The following is a 17,072-nucleotide window of genomic DNA, read 5'->3' as shown; positions in this document are numbered from 1 at the left end:
TTAGTTAATGTAGTGTCCAATTTATTTAAAATTCTTTTTTAAACTTTGTTATATATAGTTTTGATATTTATATTATTTTTATATGCGTATGTATGTATTTAGAAATTATAAAATGGTTTGTACCAATTGATAAGTTATTAGAGTAATTAATGGTAAATATTATTAAGTAAGTATAAATATTATATTATATCCTACACGTGAACAAGGCTGTTTTGCTCAAAAGCGTTGTGTGAATAAACCTGTTATTGGATACTGTGTTCTCTGCATTGTTTCCTAGCGCATTGAACACTGTATCTTGTGTTGTGAAATTGGATATTACCGGACTGCTTCGCCAGAGTATGAGCCAACCTTCATGGGTCCCAGTACCTCAGAAGAAGCGGTGTTTGTCTGGATATTATATTATATATATGTTAATGTTAATGTTAAAAAGACTTTTAAAGCGCACGAATACCTTGCGTTGTCTTGGCGCTATGTTTATTTATTTTTTATATTATATGTATTATTCATAATGTTAAACATATTTTTAAGTATGTTTATGTTATTTATTTGTATAATTTATTTAATTTTAAATTTTTTTAAACATTAAAAAAACAATATTTTTTTCCGATATTTTTGCACTTACCTTAATGTAGATAGGACTTTGATATTTTTTATGTCGATATTCTACCTCCGATATATTTGACGTTGATATTTTCGACGTCGATATTCTGTCAGTGATTCGTCCTCCCTATACCGGAAACAAGCATCCTAGGACCAGTTTCCAGGTATCACCCCTCATCAGCATACCTTTGGCCACTTAGGGTGACTACAGCAACACAAAAAGATGAAGGACGGAATGCTGAACATTGTCAAACATCCATCCCCAGTTACAGATCTGAGTTAAATTCATTGTTTTCTGCTCACCATAGCAATGCAGTCTGGACCCAGCCATATGCAAATCAGTTTTGACCCTGCTCCCCATGGGAGCAGTCTAGCCCGGACGGTTTGAAAAGTTTTGGCACTCTGTCCATCATCTTGTTGTGTTTGCTATGTTCACCCTAAGTGGCCAAGTGTATGCCCAGTGGATTCCTTGCTTGCTGTGCTACTGTACACTTTCCTGCCGATACCACTCCTGCCCCTGAGAACTCTGGGCAGGAGTGGTATGGACGGGAAAGTGTACAAGTGGCCTGAGCTCCACTCTCAATGAAAAGCACCACCTTGGAAACTCCAACGCGCAATACTGCTGACATTGCACATTTTCTTTGGAGGATAAGAGATCTAACCAAGGCTCTCCCCACTGCTGAAAGAGACCTTATGCCACCTCTGGCTGGCAACGCCATTCATGATCCGCTAGAATCAATAGCTGAGTTTCTCTGCCCTGGCAACATGGCGGTGGTGTTGTCCATGAACACCTGCACTAACTTCCCCTTGACAGAGGGTAGAAAAGCTTTCAATGCTAGTTGGATCACTCAGAGCTCCAACAAGTTGATGTGGAGCCCTGAGTCCTCTGATCTTCACCTTTCCCAAATGGCTGCCCCATCCCAGAGGTGATGCATCTGTGTCCACTGTGAGCTCTGGTTGGGGAAGGGAGAGGGGTCTGCCTCTGACCCGACTGCAGACTGTTAGCCACTCCTACAGGTTCTTTGCAGTCCCATCTGAGATCTGGACCTTATCAGAGAGATTTAACCAGATTTTGCTCCCACGAGAACTTCAGATCACACTACAGAGCCCATATATGCCTTCAGGCATGATTTACCAACAGGATGCAGGAGGCCATGAGGCCCAGCAGACACAGAGTCATTCTCACCTAAATCCAGGATAGAGGCGAAACATTGGTATTATAACCTGAATATCCTGGACTCAATGCTCAGGAGGATACATCTGAAACTGCACTGTGTCCAGAATAGCTCTGATGAAAGAGATCATCTGAGAGGAGTCAGATGTGACTTTTGCAAGTTGACAGTGAACCCCAGCGAATGCAGGAGGTCTGAAGTAGTCTGGAGGTAGGAAATAACAGTCTGCGGCAAGGAGGCCTTCAACAGCCAGTCTTTATGTTGGGGAAGACTGAAAGCCATAACCTGCACAGACGAGCTGTGACCACCACCGTCACCTTGGTGAACACCTGAGGGGCGCTAGTAAGGCCAAACGGTAGCACAGTGAACTGAAAGTGCTTGTGGCCTACCTTGAACCACAGGTAACGCCTGTGGGCAGGCAGGATGGGGATGTGAAAATAACCATCATGCAAGTCCAATGCTACCAGCCAGTCTCATTGGTCTACAGCTCATAAGACCTGAGCCAAAGTCAGCATCTTGAATTTCTCCTTGTTGAGGAAGAGATTGACGGTCCAGAGGTCTAGAATGGACAGAGACCTTTGTTCTTTTTGGGTATCAGAAAGTAGCGGGAATACCAGCCACTGGCTACTTTTGATATCAGAACCCTTTCTGTAACTTCCTCTCGGAGCAAGATAAGATGATCCTCTGCCAGTCATTCTTGAGAGGGTAGTAAAGGAAGAAGGAAAAACTGGAAAGGAAGGGACTAACCATTTAAAATTATCTGTCCGAGATAATGGACTGCCAGCGGAAGAGATTGAATTCTCCCTCCAACTGGACTCCCATGGTCTTGCAGAACCAAACTAAGAGGACTTAGAGCCTGCAGCTACCCGGGGGTTGGTGACAGATGACTTCTGGCTACCATTCCCACGAGGTCGGTATGTACCACTTAGGCATCCTTGCACAACTCGGGAAGCCTGTGCAGGACGGTGATGGGGGTGTGGCTGACGTGGTTGAAAGTTCCTTCCATTGTCACAAAAGGAGCGAAAAGCTGACTGGGGGAGATGAACTGAGAGGCCCAAGGAATTGGCTGTGGCCCGCAAGTCTTTAAAACACTCCAGCACTATGTCTACCGTCTCTCTGAAGAGACGAGTCCCATCGAAGGGCATGTCCAGCAGATTGGATTGGACAACCACCGAAAAGCCAAATGTTCTCAGCTAGGCGTGGGGGCTGCAAGGCCACCGTCGACGAAACTGCTCTGCCCGGCTAGTCAGTCGTATCTAGACCACACCTAATGGTGAACTTTGCTGCATCGCTCCCATCTCTCACTGCTTGGAAAAGCACAGCCTGGACCTCCTCCCAGACATATGGCAGCACCTGCACAACCGTTGCCCATAAGGTGTGCAAGAAACAGCCCAAAAGGTATGCGGTGCTCACCCACCACAATGCTAGGCCGGCGAAAGAAAACATCATCTTCTCCAGTGCATCCAGTCTCCCCTATTTCCTATCCGTGGGGCAGAAGGGAACGAGCCATGGGATATCGAGCCTTGGACTACCAAGCACTCAGGGGTAGGATATTGGCTGAGGAAGCTTGGATCACTTGGGGCAGAGTAATGGCAGCGTGCTATTGTCTCGTTCACAGGAGCCACTTAGCGAGGCTTGGACCACGTGCCTAAAAAGACATCTATTAGTGCTTCATTAAAGGGACAAAAGGGGTTCAGATGAGGAAGCCTCAGGCTGAAGCTCTTCTTTGGTCAATTATTTAGTCTTGACCTGCATTGAGGGCAGCACCAGGCCAAGGACATCTGCTACTATCTTCACCACCATAGCGTAATAAGCTCCCTTCTTCGTAGCCACTTTAGGAGGAGAGAGCATACCAGCATCTGGAGAGGTGCCTTTGGGAGTGTCCAACTGGTGTTCTAAAGCATCCAGTGACCCTTTCCACTCTTCTCCCATGCTTGAAACCTCCTCAAAACATTCAGGCAACATCCTTGAGCCTCTCGGCTCCGTTGACACCGGAATCAGCACCAATCTGCACCCATCTGACTCTGCGTCGTCAGGAATCAAAATGGGGCCGGCGCTGCTAGTGGGCATCTCCGGGTGCTGTGAGTATTGACTTCGGGATCGGCATCGGGTAAGGTTGTGTTGTCATGACCAGCGCCGATCCAGGTCTGGGATCGGATAAATGAGAACACCGGAGCTGAGGCCGGAGCCATTTGCATGGAACTTAAGGGGTCGGCCCACTCAAATACTCGGTGCATAACTCCTTTACTTGAGCGGGGGTCACTCCGACTCCCAGAAATAGGGGGAGACGCAAAGTTGGACATGGTAACGGCTCCACAGAACTGTGCCTGGAACAGTAATGTCGCTCACTCATCTTGTCAATCCTTAACCTATTAAGGGGAAGTCTGATTAGACTTCTTCTTCTTATGCTTCTTCCCCGAGTGTCCTGAGGGCCCCGAATGTGATGAAGAACACATGGGGATCCTGGAGCGATCCGGTGACCCTCTTCTCCTCGGTTGGGACCGAGACCTCCGAGGAGTCAGGCTCTGTGGCATCGACTGCCGGGCCACAAGTAGCTTTAGGGACCTGTCCCTCAAAGTCTTTAGTGCCATGGCCCTGCAGTCTGATCATGACTTTGAGTAGTGGTTATGCTCGAGACACCATAGCACACCAGGTGCAGGGTGGAAACCAACATGGCACAGTGACAGCCGTCACACTGCTCAAACCCAACTTTCTAGACGTCATCCTCAACACATAATGAAAAAATCTACAAGAAATCATAGAAAAAAGTCTGTCTAAAAGAGACAGAGGGGTAGCTCTTCTGCAGATCAGCGCTAACTGGTGTGGAAAGCAAAGAACTTGGTGGCATCTATATAGGTGATTGCGACATCACATCTGGTGCCAACGACGCCTTGCGGAGCCAAATAGAGCCAACCAACTGCGCCCAGGGGTACTGGTCACGTGTCAGTCTGATGCCTGGAAAATTCAAAGGTAAGGAATCTGCAGCTAGAAGTTTCTATCAGATACCACTATCAGAGTGAGCCCAAACTTACATAATCAGTCATAACAAAATTACATGGCTCAATCCAAAGCAGGATTTTACTAAGTGCAAGAAATTTAAGGCATTCAAATTTAGTACCAGTCACATCGGGTACAAACTTTCAACATTTTGGGAAAGAATCCATTTATAGGTACGGTTCCTGTTCGTCCGATTTTGGAATTTGTATCCATAAATATCTTTGCAAGTTATGGTATAAGGACTCCACTTAATTATATTGTTTCATTGATTGTTACACAATCACTCCATCATTTGTATGCTAAAAGCAAATGTAACAATTTAACATATTTAAAAATGTTAAACTTCAATAAAAATCTGCATACTTACTAGCTTGTTGATCGCTATGACTTTTTTTGGGTGGAGTCTGTTTCTGTCTGTTAGATTTAGGAATTGAATATGAAAACACCAATTAGTGCACATTCAAGTACAAAGTGTGATTCATATGCATCTAAAATAGTCTAAATATTAAAACAATATTTGAACATTTATCTGCGACTGTATATCTTTAGGTACATTGCTTCGATTTCAGCGTAATCTTATTACATTCTGCTAGAATAAATGCACTGGCTTTATCAGTGCTTGAGGCAAACCTTTCAGTACTTATTCAAATGGAACTTAGAGGCATAACTGTTACTATTTATGTTTTTCATAATATCAACTTCTTTTCACTATGAGCGGAATGTAAGGGAGATTGGAAAATGTACAGACACGCCTCTGAGCAGGATATAAAAGAACTATGCAAGCAGATCTGAAATAACACCATTTGCTCACTATGGTTACTGGTGTGCTATATGGGAATTTGATTAACTCTACTTGTCATCTGGCTATTACAACTTCTTTCACTGCATGCCTCTTTTCTGGCAGCAGATACGTCCTCGATCAGCCTGTTAACTGTAGAGCAACTAAATGAACATTTGTTTCCCAGATGACCTTGACAAGATTCTCCCGTTCCTCCTGTTCTCCACACACATTTCAATTCCTGACCGGACTTCACAATCATTACATACTGGAATGCTAACTTAGGGGCCGATTAGGATTGCGGTGAATCCGCATCCTCCGGGCCGGCGGAAGCCACTGCCGGCCTGGAGGATGCGGATTCACCGCCTTGGTGAGGGAAAACACCAACCGCCACATTATGATGGCGTTGGGATCAGCGGTGGACCACAAGTCCGTCCGCCGTTGATCCGCGGTGGGTGTACGCAAATATGGTGGCGGTGTCTGCAAGACACCGCCAGCCATATTACGATGCAGGCGGAAACATGCTTTTCCACAGCGGCTTTTCTGCCGCGGAAAAGCATGTGGTCTTTTGTTTTTGGGGGCCCGTTGCGAGCCCCCAGGGTGTTGGGGGGTAGGGGGTGCACATGGGGGGTACCTACGGTACCCCCCTGCATTTGCATGCACAATGCGGCAGGCACCGCGCGGTGCCTGCTGCTTTGTGCATGCAAATGCACATCATGCATATTTGACTTTGCGGCGGGTGCTGCTTAAAGCAGCACCCGCAGCAATGTCAAATATACGGGATGTGACCGCCAGGATGGCGGTCACATCCTAATTCCGACAGAGGGACCGCCGCTGCCCCTGCGGATGGTCCCTCCACCTCGGGGGTGGCGGACGGACGCAGGTCCGTCCGCCATCCTAATAGGCCTCTATGTTAAACTGTTTATAATTATGTGCAATGTCCCCTTTTTATGAGTTGGAAAATTCTTTTTACTAGTAGCAGGACTTTTGCGATCTTTTCTGTATTGCAAATAGGAGGGCTAATCAATGGGCTTTCCTTCCTCCCCATTCCAATTTGGAAAGTAATTTATTGAAAGTTTGTGACTACAATTACTGTTCCCAACGATTGATGAGCTAATGACATCTGAGTTCGAATGGTAACTAATTTGCAAAGGGAAGTGGGTGTCCTCTTAGGTCCCTTCTGCCTTTGGAAATCATGTTGGCAGCCTCAAGGAGCAGAAGATTTCCAAAAGCGAAAGTTTTTTTGTTTTTAAACCAGCATTTGTTCCTTTAAAAAATACTGGTTACTTTGAAAACAAAACATAGAGATGATGGTGTGCTCTCCCTTGCAGGCCACCATCTAAGCCAATCACAGAGAATTGGACATTGGCACAAATCTTATGAATATTATTTGGGCAGGTCATTCTGCAACCTCTTGCTTTTCCTTACTTTGTCAATTGACCAAACACCACATATATCAGTTTGCTAAATAATATTTCATTTGCAACAATTATGTGTGGAATTTGCAACAACTTTTTGCGAATGAAATAAAAAATATTTCAGGACCATAACTTTCATGGAAATGTGGATGCCATTTGTGTTCAGACCTTGTTTCCAGTTCTCCCTGGTGCAAGAACCTGTTAAAAGCTGCATAAGACATAATCAAAATAAAATGTAATCTGTTTAGATAGCTATTGCACGGCTACTAACCAAGTTGTTATTACTGTCATCTATGTAGCCAACCATCAGGAAAATAATTACCTCTATTTTCAGGTTATTTGCACGCTTCCAGAAGTAACGTACATCCAGCTGCTGGGTAAATATTGACATTCCTTTGCTACTTGCGAGGCTACTGTCATATAATATGTAATTTCTGCTATTTAGCCACAGCCACATAAATATTTAAGTGTATTTGCTAATTTGTTGGCTGCAGGCCTAATTGTACATGTCTACTGTTTTGTCAGCCGCTGGGTAATCAGTGAAGTTTTTTTTGTTTGCTTGACTGTGGACCAACTACTGCTATTTAGCCACTGGCCAAGAAAATATTGAAGTTTCCTTGTTGCTGTTTAACTGCCGGACAAAAACTGAAGAATCTCTACTATTTAGCCATCAGCCGGGTAAATACAGAAGCTTTTCTGCTATTTGCATGACTGCCGGCCAAACAGTACAGAATATCTATTAGTTAGACAGAAGTCTGGAAATAGTGAAAGTTTTCTGCTATTTGCACGGCTGCCAGCCGAACAGTACAGAATCTGTTACCCAACTAAATATTAAACAATTTCTACTATTGAGCCAGTTTAAGTTAATGATATAATCACTAGTGCCTTCTAGTCTCGCCTACAGGAATCTGCAGATCTAGTACACGATATATAAAACATAAAAAAAATAGATTGCGGCATAGTACTACCACAGCACTCTAAATGTTATATCCCTTCAAATGTAGAGATGAGTTTGTACAAAAAGCTTTCTTTTCTTTAATTTGTGCAAATATCTTGAAACAGGACAATTTCATTCAAGACTGTATAAACCCCTATTTTCCGATCCATACAAATGGGGAGATATTGTTAAAAAACTTAATGCTACACTGTCTTGATCAAGATGCACAAGAACAGCCGGGACATGTTTCATCACATCCAGTGACTTCCTCAAGGCTATACAGATAATGACAGAAATTCATACATACTATTAATCTTAATATCTTAAGTAGCCAAATCTATAAATTCCACTATAATTATAACTAACCCCAGCCGGCTTACTAAGTGAATCCGATTGCAAGATGCTATATATTTAGCAGTTGTCCAGAGAGTATTGATAGTTGGAAGCTCAAAATAATTTCAAGGTTATGTTTGTCCCTGTGCGATAGTCGTAGTTCCTATATTTACATTCCAGGAAGTTCATGAATCCCTATTGGTAGGGAAGTGAAGACAATATTAATTAAAAAGGCACCTCCAGTTTTAATATATAAACAATTCTTAATTCTAGATTAAACTTACTCCAAGTTTTATTTGTGGAAACGCATCAATATTCAGAATGCCGGATCGAGCTATAAAACGCCCCTGTAATATATGGGCACTAAGGAAATAACGAGTAACCAAACATTTGAAGTATCCGTAGATGTTTAATGCAGTATTGTTCTCGACCAGCTACCCTCTAACCGCGAAATAGCATTGTTCAGTTACAGAAGTATTAATCGGATATAAATTTGAGATTCCGGATCTTTATTTATTACGAAACAGAGATATTACTATGCTTTTATGGTTGAAGGTTTAGACCAAAAATTAGTCCCACAAGGAGACCAAACGTGTTGTACTTCAAGATGGAGCGCTGGTAAAAGCTACATCGCGTATATCGCCACAAAAAGCCAAAAAGCCAAAATGACGCGTTCGGTATAAACTACTACGTGCAAGTTTAGGAATCAAGAGTATCGCTAGCACTCACCTCATAGTTGCTCTAGCCATCCGTAATTGCGAGCTTCCAATTACGTATTTAGCCAAAAAGAGAGGCATGAATTCAGACCGTCTTTTAAACAAGTTGCCGGGCCGGAAACCGGAAGCGTTACGGAACGGAAAAGAAGTGAACTTTTCCTCCTTCTCTTTCTTCCCCCTTCCCAGTTGGATTTCAATATTGGGCCTCTATAGCGGCCAATCTACTTAATGAATATATTAGCAAAGCATATTAAGTCTTCACAATTTATTTGAATTAATTGGTTTTAATAAGTGCCAGTGCGAGATAAAACACAAATAAGTGGTACTGATTTATATCAAGCCATGAACTTCAAATTGAAGAGACCCATGTAGTTAGTATACATAAAGCCATAATAAGCTGACTAATTAAACCTATATATTAGATGTAAATGAAAACGATGGGGTAGTGTTGTTCTTTTCTCAGTATGTTGTGCACACTATAGCTATCCTATTAGAAACCGATTTCTATGTACCAAGCACATGGTTGGTACAATGTCTCTACACTAAATTGACTTGGTCAGCAATTGCAGGTCAAGATTGTGTTAGCATATAAGTGTATTTATGTAAAGCTTAAGGACACCCAGTGAGATAATAGAACTGAAAAGGCCCATAGTTCAAAAGCATTCAGCATTACTTGTGACAATGCTTATTTTTAAGCTAAGAAACAATATATTGCTTTATATTACAATTGCAACTAATATGACCAATGATGGTTGTATATATCGTAGGCGTATTTTCCATACACATTTTTTAAAGGAAACAGTATTTCTCGTTGCATTACAGTTGTACCCAATATATCAGACATTAGCTTGTGTATGTACTCCAAGCATAGTTTCCATGGTTCTTGACTAAGTTCTAACAACTGACATATAGTCATATATGCAGTAAAGGATACTCATGTTATTCCACAATTGTCTAAAAGACCTCAGATCTCATTCAGATAGAAATACATGTAGCTCCTTGTCAAAATTGAGCCCTAACTCCACAGCCCGCAATCTAATGATCCACTGTGTCTCCGCTCTTCGCAATGTAAGTATTCTATCCCCTCTTCAAGACTGTGTAGCATGAAGTTCTTTGCACAATATCTCCTCATTTGTATGGATCGGAAAATAGGGGTTTATACAGTCGACTGAAATAGTCATGTTTGAAGATATTTGCACAAATTAAAGAAAAAAAGCTTTTTGTACAAACTCATCTCTGTTGTTTGCCTGTGATACATTGGTGATACATGTTTGGGAAATCAATTTGTTAAGGTTCCACATTTGAAGGGATATAACATTTAGAGTGCCGGAGTAGTACAATCCTGCAATGTTTCGCACAGTGACTGTCGTCAGTACCTGTGTATTTGTGCACCCAAGGTAGTAGGGTACACTTTTACCCTTAGTGGCACCTTAACTAATTTTTCCACTGTTTAGACTTACTAGGAGAGTTAACCATACTTGTGATTGCCCAGTCTAATTGTACATTTTTCTGAGGTGCGACCCCTCAGACACTACTACCGCCTCTTGTATTGTAACTAAAAAAATAGAATAGAAATGTTTCTATCCTTTCACAGAACTTTAGGCTAATTTGATTGCGGAGAGTTGGGAATTTTAATCGGTGGTTTTTTTCTTGTAGAAATCTCATTTGGAAACAGTTTGAGAGGAAATTCATACGCTATTTCACAAGTGAATTTCAAATGAGTTGCTAGGGCGAAAGCTTGTCACCCGAGAGCACATCAGTTTTTTTTAAAGCACTGCTGGTGGAAGGCTCTAGAAAAGTAATGGTGTGCTTCAGATATGGTAGACCTAAGGAATTATTATTATTATTATTATTATAATTACATTTATTAAGCGCGCAGCTACCCGGAGGTTTCCCAGCGCATGTGTTCAAACAAGAATAACACCAACCGTATCAGCATCAGGTTAATTTTCCACACAGGGGAGATAGTGAAGCAACACCGCCCTCCTCCCCCTCCTCTAGAAGAACAAGTTACTTACCTTCGGTAACGCTTTTTCTGGTAGATACCGTATCTGCCTGTGGATTCCTCACCTTGTGAATATCCCCCTGCGTCAGCAACGTTCGGAAAATTCTTTGTAGCACGCCGGCGTGGACGACGTCATAGGAGCATGGCATCGCGCGCGACTCCGCCTGACGTCACCGACTCCTTATTAGACCCACGTCGGCGTGATGACATCAGTTCCGCCCTTTTTTCTGTGCCTTCGAGGCACCCGGACGGACCAATGACAGACAATATATATATATATACATATACACTGTACACAGTACATATAATCCAAAAACCGCACACACACAGCGTGTAGCAAAGGCATGAAAACCAAATATAAATACAATCATAAACATGCATATGAATACATAAATACAGGTATAGCAGAGCGGACAACGGGGAGGCGGGTGGGTCAGTGAGGAATCCACAGGCAGATACTGTATCTACCAGAAAAAGCGTTACCGAAGGTAAGTAACTTGATCTTCTGATAGATACATCTGCTTTGTGGATTCCTCACCTTGTGAATAGAGTCCCACAGCAGTCCCCACTCCCGGAGGAGGATGTTCACCCTGCTATACCAGAAAATCTTGGAGGACAGAACGCGCGAAGTGGCCGTCCCTGCTCACCTCAGTATCTAAAAAGTAGTGCTTCGCAAAAGTGTGGAGGGAGGCCCAAGTCGCGGCTCTGCAAATGTCCTCAACAGGAACACCTCTAGACAAAGCGGATGTTGCAGACTTTGCTCTAAATGAATGCGCTCTGATACCCTCAGGAGGGTCCTTACCCGCCAGAGAGTAGCAAATCTTGATGCACAGGATTATCCATCTGGAAAATGTGCGCTTGTGCACCGCTCTGCCCTTTTTGCAGCCAGCAAAACCAACGAAGAGCTGATCATCCACACGACCAAAGACCCTTGACCTCCAGATCCCCCAGATGAGCACCCCACCCTAGAGTGGATGCATCCGTTATCACCGTGCCCACCGGAGGAGGCAGATGAAAAGGCTTCCCTTGGGACAGATTGCCTTCCACGCTCCACCAAAACAGATCCGCCGCCGTTTCTCTGGCGATCCTGACTGACTCCCTGAGATCTCCGTTGTGCTGATACCACTGCCTGCGGAGGCACCACTGGAGTGCCCTCATGTGCCAGCGTGCATGGTTGACCAGGAGAATGCAAGAAGCCATCAGCCCGAGCAGGCGAAGAACCTTCAGGACTGGAACGACCGCTCCATTGCAAAACACGGGAATCATTTCCTGTATGTCGCGAATCCTTTGAGGAGGAGGGAATGCATGACACACAGTTGTGCCCAGTACAGCACCTATGAACAGGTTGCGCTGGGAGGGCACCAGGTGAGATTTGGGTACATTTATTGAAAAACCCAACCTGTGTAACAACTGAGTTGTCGCTTGCAGATGACGGAGCACTGTCTCTGGAGATTCCGCTTTGATCAGCTAATCGTCCAGGTACGGGAATACTGAAACCCCCGACCTTCTGAGATGTGCAGCCACCACAGCCATCACCTTGGTGAAAACTCGAGGCGCAGTAGTAAGCCCAAAAAGAAGGACCGCAAACTGGTAGTGTTGTGATCCCACCGTAAAACGGAGATACTTTCTGTGCGACTTCAGAATAGGGATGTGAAAATGCAAGTCGATCGACACCATCCAGTCTTCTTCCACCAGCGCTTGAAGAACCTGTGCAAGTGTGAGCATTTTGTACTTCTCCTGTTTGAGATAGAGGTTCAAAACCCTGAGGTCTAGGATCGGACGTAACCTGACATTCTTTCTGGGGATCAGGAAATACCGGAAGTAGCACCCCTGACCCCTTTCCTGCTCTGGAACCACCTCTATCGCACCTTTTATGAATAGTGCAGAAGAAGCAGGTGGTCCTCCGAACAATAACCTTGGCAAGGAGGGTAATTAGGAGGGAACTCCTGAAAAGGAAGTGCATACCCATTTTCTACGAGATTGAGAACCCAAAGATCTGATGTAACCGATTCCCAATCCCGTAGAAAATGAGTAAGCCGACCCCCTAGAGGACCCGCATGATCCAGAATGGTGGATCTAGGGCTGCTTTGCTGCTGCGGGTGGGGGATGATTGTTAGAGGAGGAAGTAGAGGAGGAGGAGGCTTGAGCACGACTCCTTTGTCTACCTGTATGACTTATACAAAGGGTTCTGCTGTTGATGCTGCTGCTGCTGGCCTTGTTTATAGGGACGAAAAGTGGATCTACCAAATCCCCTAAACTTCCTTGTGGTAGAGCCTCTAGCCTGCAGGCCCAAAGACCTTGCCATCGCCCGGCTATCTTTGAACCTCTCCAATGCTACATCCGCTTTTTCCAAAGAGGCCAGTTCCGTCAAATAGTAAGTCCATTAGAGTAGACTGTACATCTGCTGAAAATTCAGAAGACTTAAGCCATGCAGCCCTTCTTGTGGCAACAGTAGAGCCCATTATCCTGGCCACAGAGTCCGTTGTGTCCATTCCACTCTGAATTACCTGGCGGGCCGCTGCCTGAGTATCAGAGACTACTTCATTTAAATTTTTTATGTCTTCCTCCGGAAGCTTAGTTGACAATTGTTTCACAGAATCCATCAAAGCATGAACATATCTCCCCAGCAGGCAAGTAGCATTGGTGGATGTAAGTGCCATGCTAGCAGGGGAGAAAATCTTTTTTGCAGACTGGTCCAATTTTTTAGAGTCTTTATCTGCTGTTGGAACAAGCGGCCTGCACAACCAGACTTTCCGGTGAAGGATGCGAAGATAGAAACTCAAGGTCACCAGGTGCCACCCTATAACGTCTTGCCACCGACCTGGACACCGCAGGAGCAGTCAATGGTCTCTTCCAGACCTCCATTATTGGCTCAGTCAAAGCCTCAGTGAATGGGAGTGTAGGCTATACAATAGAGGAAGGCGAATGCAAAACCTCTGTGGGGATGTTAGGCTTGAACTCAACGGTAGCGTAAACCAATCAAGGGCTCGGCTCATCTGCAGTAAGGCCAATCCTTAGAAATATGAAACAACAACCATATGCCAGTACTGCAAAACTGTTTATCATATCATCAGACTGAAGAAAAGAATTAAACTGCTTCTTCAGAAAAAACCGTTCATGTGAGTTAATCCATTTATTTCATATGATGAATCAAATAATCACGTTTTTTCTATTTGACCCAAAGTTAGCACATTAAATCCACAGGAGAGAGAGGGGGGTAAAAAAGCGGGAAGAATCCCTTGCCTCCAAGAAATGTGTTTGCTAAAAAATCGCACACTTACAATCATTCATTCATTTTTCACAAGCATACTCATATGTACAATTTTCACACATCAAAAATGAAATGTTTGAAAAAGAAAAGAAGAGAAGAGGGGGTAGGAAAAAATCTTCACAAATCCAAAATTCGAAAATTCGATTCTGCACATTTGGGAAATCACGTGATAATGTCTCGCGGGCGGATTCTTTTGAGCTTCTGGAATTTGTAGTCTTGTTGTGTTTCTTCTCTAGGCACTTACATCATTAGGATGATTTCATAAAAATGTATTGTATGTCATTATTCTTGTAGTGAAATACATAATCAATCGAATTCAAAAGTTCTTCAAGTGTCTGCAATTGATTATTTTGAACAAATTGAACAAAGTGCAATTATTAGAAGGTTGTTACACTACAAGGAGGAAAAAGATGCTGTGTTTTTTTTTTTGCTGCGTTAATTCAGTTTAATATGTAAAACCAGTCTTGGCATTCTTTGCCGTCAAATTAGAGGTTAAAAATCTCGGATAATTCATTCAATCCTTCAGTGGCCGTGTTGAATTTAATGATTAGCATTGCTTCTTGTTTAGATAGCTTCGCCTCTAGGTCACCTCCTCTGGCATCGCGTTCTACTTTGGATATCACAGTCCATTGTAGTTGTTCTTCTGTGTGAGACTTTGTATGCCAATGATTTACAAGGGGGGCAGATTGTACATTTTGTCTGATTCTGGATTTATGTTGAGGTATCCGGTACCGTATTTCCTGCGATGTTTTCTCGATGTATATTTTACTGCATGGGCATAGAATTGCATAGATGACATATTTCGATTTGCATTTTGTAAAACTTTCGTGTTTCCAAAACACACCTTTGTGGCTGAACAGATCCCCTTCCATTGTGGAGTTGCAACATACACAGGTACCACATTTATGGTGGCCTTTCACAGGAGGTAGGTTGACAAAATCCCGCACTGTTGGGATCCGATCTTTGGGCATTGCTGCTCGTACAATTTGATGCCCTATACTATTGTCCTTCCTAAAGGCAAAAAGGGGAGTGTCTTTTAGTTTCTCATCTAGCCCTTGAACTAGATGCCAATTATTTCGAATCTGTTTTTTGAGCCAGTTTGATGTTGGGCAGTAAGTCGACACACATACTATCCGGTCTAGTTATTTTTTCACATTGGATTGTAGTAGTGTATCCCGGGGGGTCCACCAAGCTCTTTTTATCACTCTTTTCAATAGATTTTTAGGGTATCCCCTTGCCAATAAGTTGTCTTTCAATTTACCTGCACGGAAGAAAAATTCATCCTTATAGGTACAATTGCGTCTGATTCGCAAAAACTGACCCACTGGTAAATTATCTTTCAAACTGCGCGGGTGGTTGCTGGTGTAGTGTAGGGATTTATTTCTGTCAGTCTTTTTCTTATAGAGGGTGGTTTTTAGGTTCCCTTCAGAAGGATACATTTCCACATCCAGAAATGGCAATTTTGTGTGTGAATGGTTTAAACTGAATTTGATGTCCTCTGTTTGATTGTTCAGCCATTCATGGAATTAATGTAACTGATCCACGGGGCCTTTCCATGTAAAAAAAAATATCATCCATATATCGGATCCAACATCCGATATAATGATGGTAGGGGTTATTTTCGTAAATGAGTTTCTCCTCATATTGCGAGTAGGCAAAGTCAGATTGAGCAGCTCCGCAGCCTTCTTAATGACAAAATGGTAGGGTGCCATGTCCTTAGATGGTGTATCAGAAACTGATGGCAAACCCCACTCAGGAGAGAGTTCCAGGCCACTAGCACTATGCAGGTCCTCAAAACAGTCTCCTTGATCCAGAAGTTCTCCTTCATCTACTTCAGGATCTTCGTACCCTTTTTCCTATATGAGGCGTTGAGCACTGCGCCTCGACCACTCCAGATGAACCGAAGTCGTCGGATCCGGTAACGACTCCGACAGAGCCGAAGCCAGCATCGAAAGAGGAGCCGGGACAGCTGGAGGAAGAGATTCTCGAACAGGCGCCGTACCTCGATCCAGTTCTCGAGGTTGCTCCGGAGTCAGCGAAGCCGTGCACGGAGTCGATGACCTCGGCGGTGCCGTACGGAGCCAAGGTGTATAAGGCGTCGGCATAATGGCATAAAAGGTGCCGGAGCGTAAGCTTGAGGGACACCCAAGTAAAAAGACAACGGACCCATAGGACCAGCCGGGGCACCAGTGAGGTACATTGCCCTTGAATAAACGCCAAACATGGCATTAAGAAAATGCGAGGGGTCCTGTCCAGGACCAGGAAAGGGAGGGTACGAACCCATTGGCTGCTCCGAAGGAGGCTGCTCCGAAGGAGGCTGCTCCGGCATCGGTTCTTCCTGACCCTCTTGACCCTCTGGGTTTTCCACAGGAGTCGGTGCCTGAGGAATCTCCTCGTCTTCTTCATGCGCCGAAGAATGATGCGAATCCGGATTCGGTTCTTGCTCCGGATCCGGGGAACCCTCACGAGATCGCTCAGGTGAAGGTGACACGAAGTCCTTGTGATGTTTTTGTGTTGAAGACTTCCTCTTCGAGTCCGCAGACTCTTTGCCAGAGTGATGTCTTGGGCTATGCTTCCTCCTCTTATGCTTCTTCTTTGAGGAGCCCGAAGCATGATCCGAAGCCGAATTCGACCTGGACCTCAACCTCACTCTGGATCTTGACCTTGAAGCCGATCTTGACCTCGACTTCGACTTCGATCGCGACCTCTGCTTCGACCTCGAGCGTCTAGATGTTGACCTCGAAGACCTACCAGTTTCTTTTCCTTTCACCTTGGCCAGCAGCAGTTTCGCCTCAAGTTCTCGTAGAGCCTTTGGGTTAGACATCATCGGGGCACATGATCTGCA

The 17,072-nt window shown here is 44.0% G+C and overlaps 1 protein-coding gene across 6 annotated transcripts in view; it reads right to left on the bottom strand.

Moving 5' to 3' along the window:
- LOC144753804 (uncharacterized) overlaps positions 1-17,072 on the bottom strand; it is a 2,685,544-nt gene that overhangs the window by 713,992 nt on the left and 1,954,480 nt on the right. For all 6 annotated transcript variants that reach the window (XR_013594537.1, XM_078641375.1, XM_078641377.1 and 3 more), the window contains one exon: positions 5,137-5,183. Coding sequence is in view for 5 of the 6 variants with exons in the window: in XM_078641375.1 (XP_078497501.1) it covers positions 5,137-5,183 (47 nt within the window). In the remaining variant the exon portion in view is untranslated. The remainder of the gene's footprint in view (positions 1-5,136; positions 5,184-17,072) is intronic.

The sequence above is a fragment of the Lissotriton helveticus genome, chromosome 5_1 (genome assembly GCF_964261635.1).
Source record: "Lissotriton helveticus chromosome 5_1, aLisHel1.1, whole genome shotgun sequence".
Taxonomy (NCBI): Eukaryota; Metazoa; Chordata; class Amphibia; order Caudata; family Salamandridae; genus Lissotriton; species Lissotriton helveticus.
Note: the sequence above shows the minus strand (reverse complement) of the source record. Positions and strands in the feature narration are given on the sequence as shown.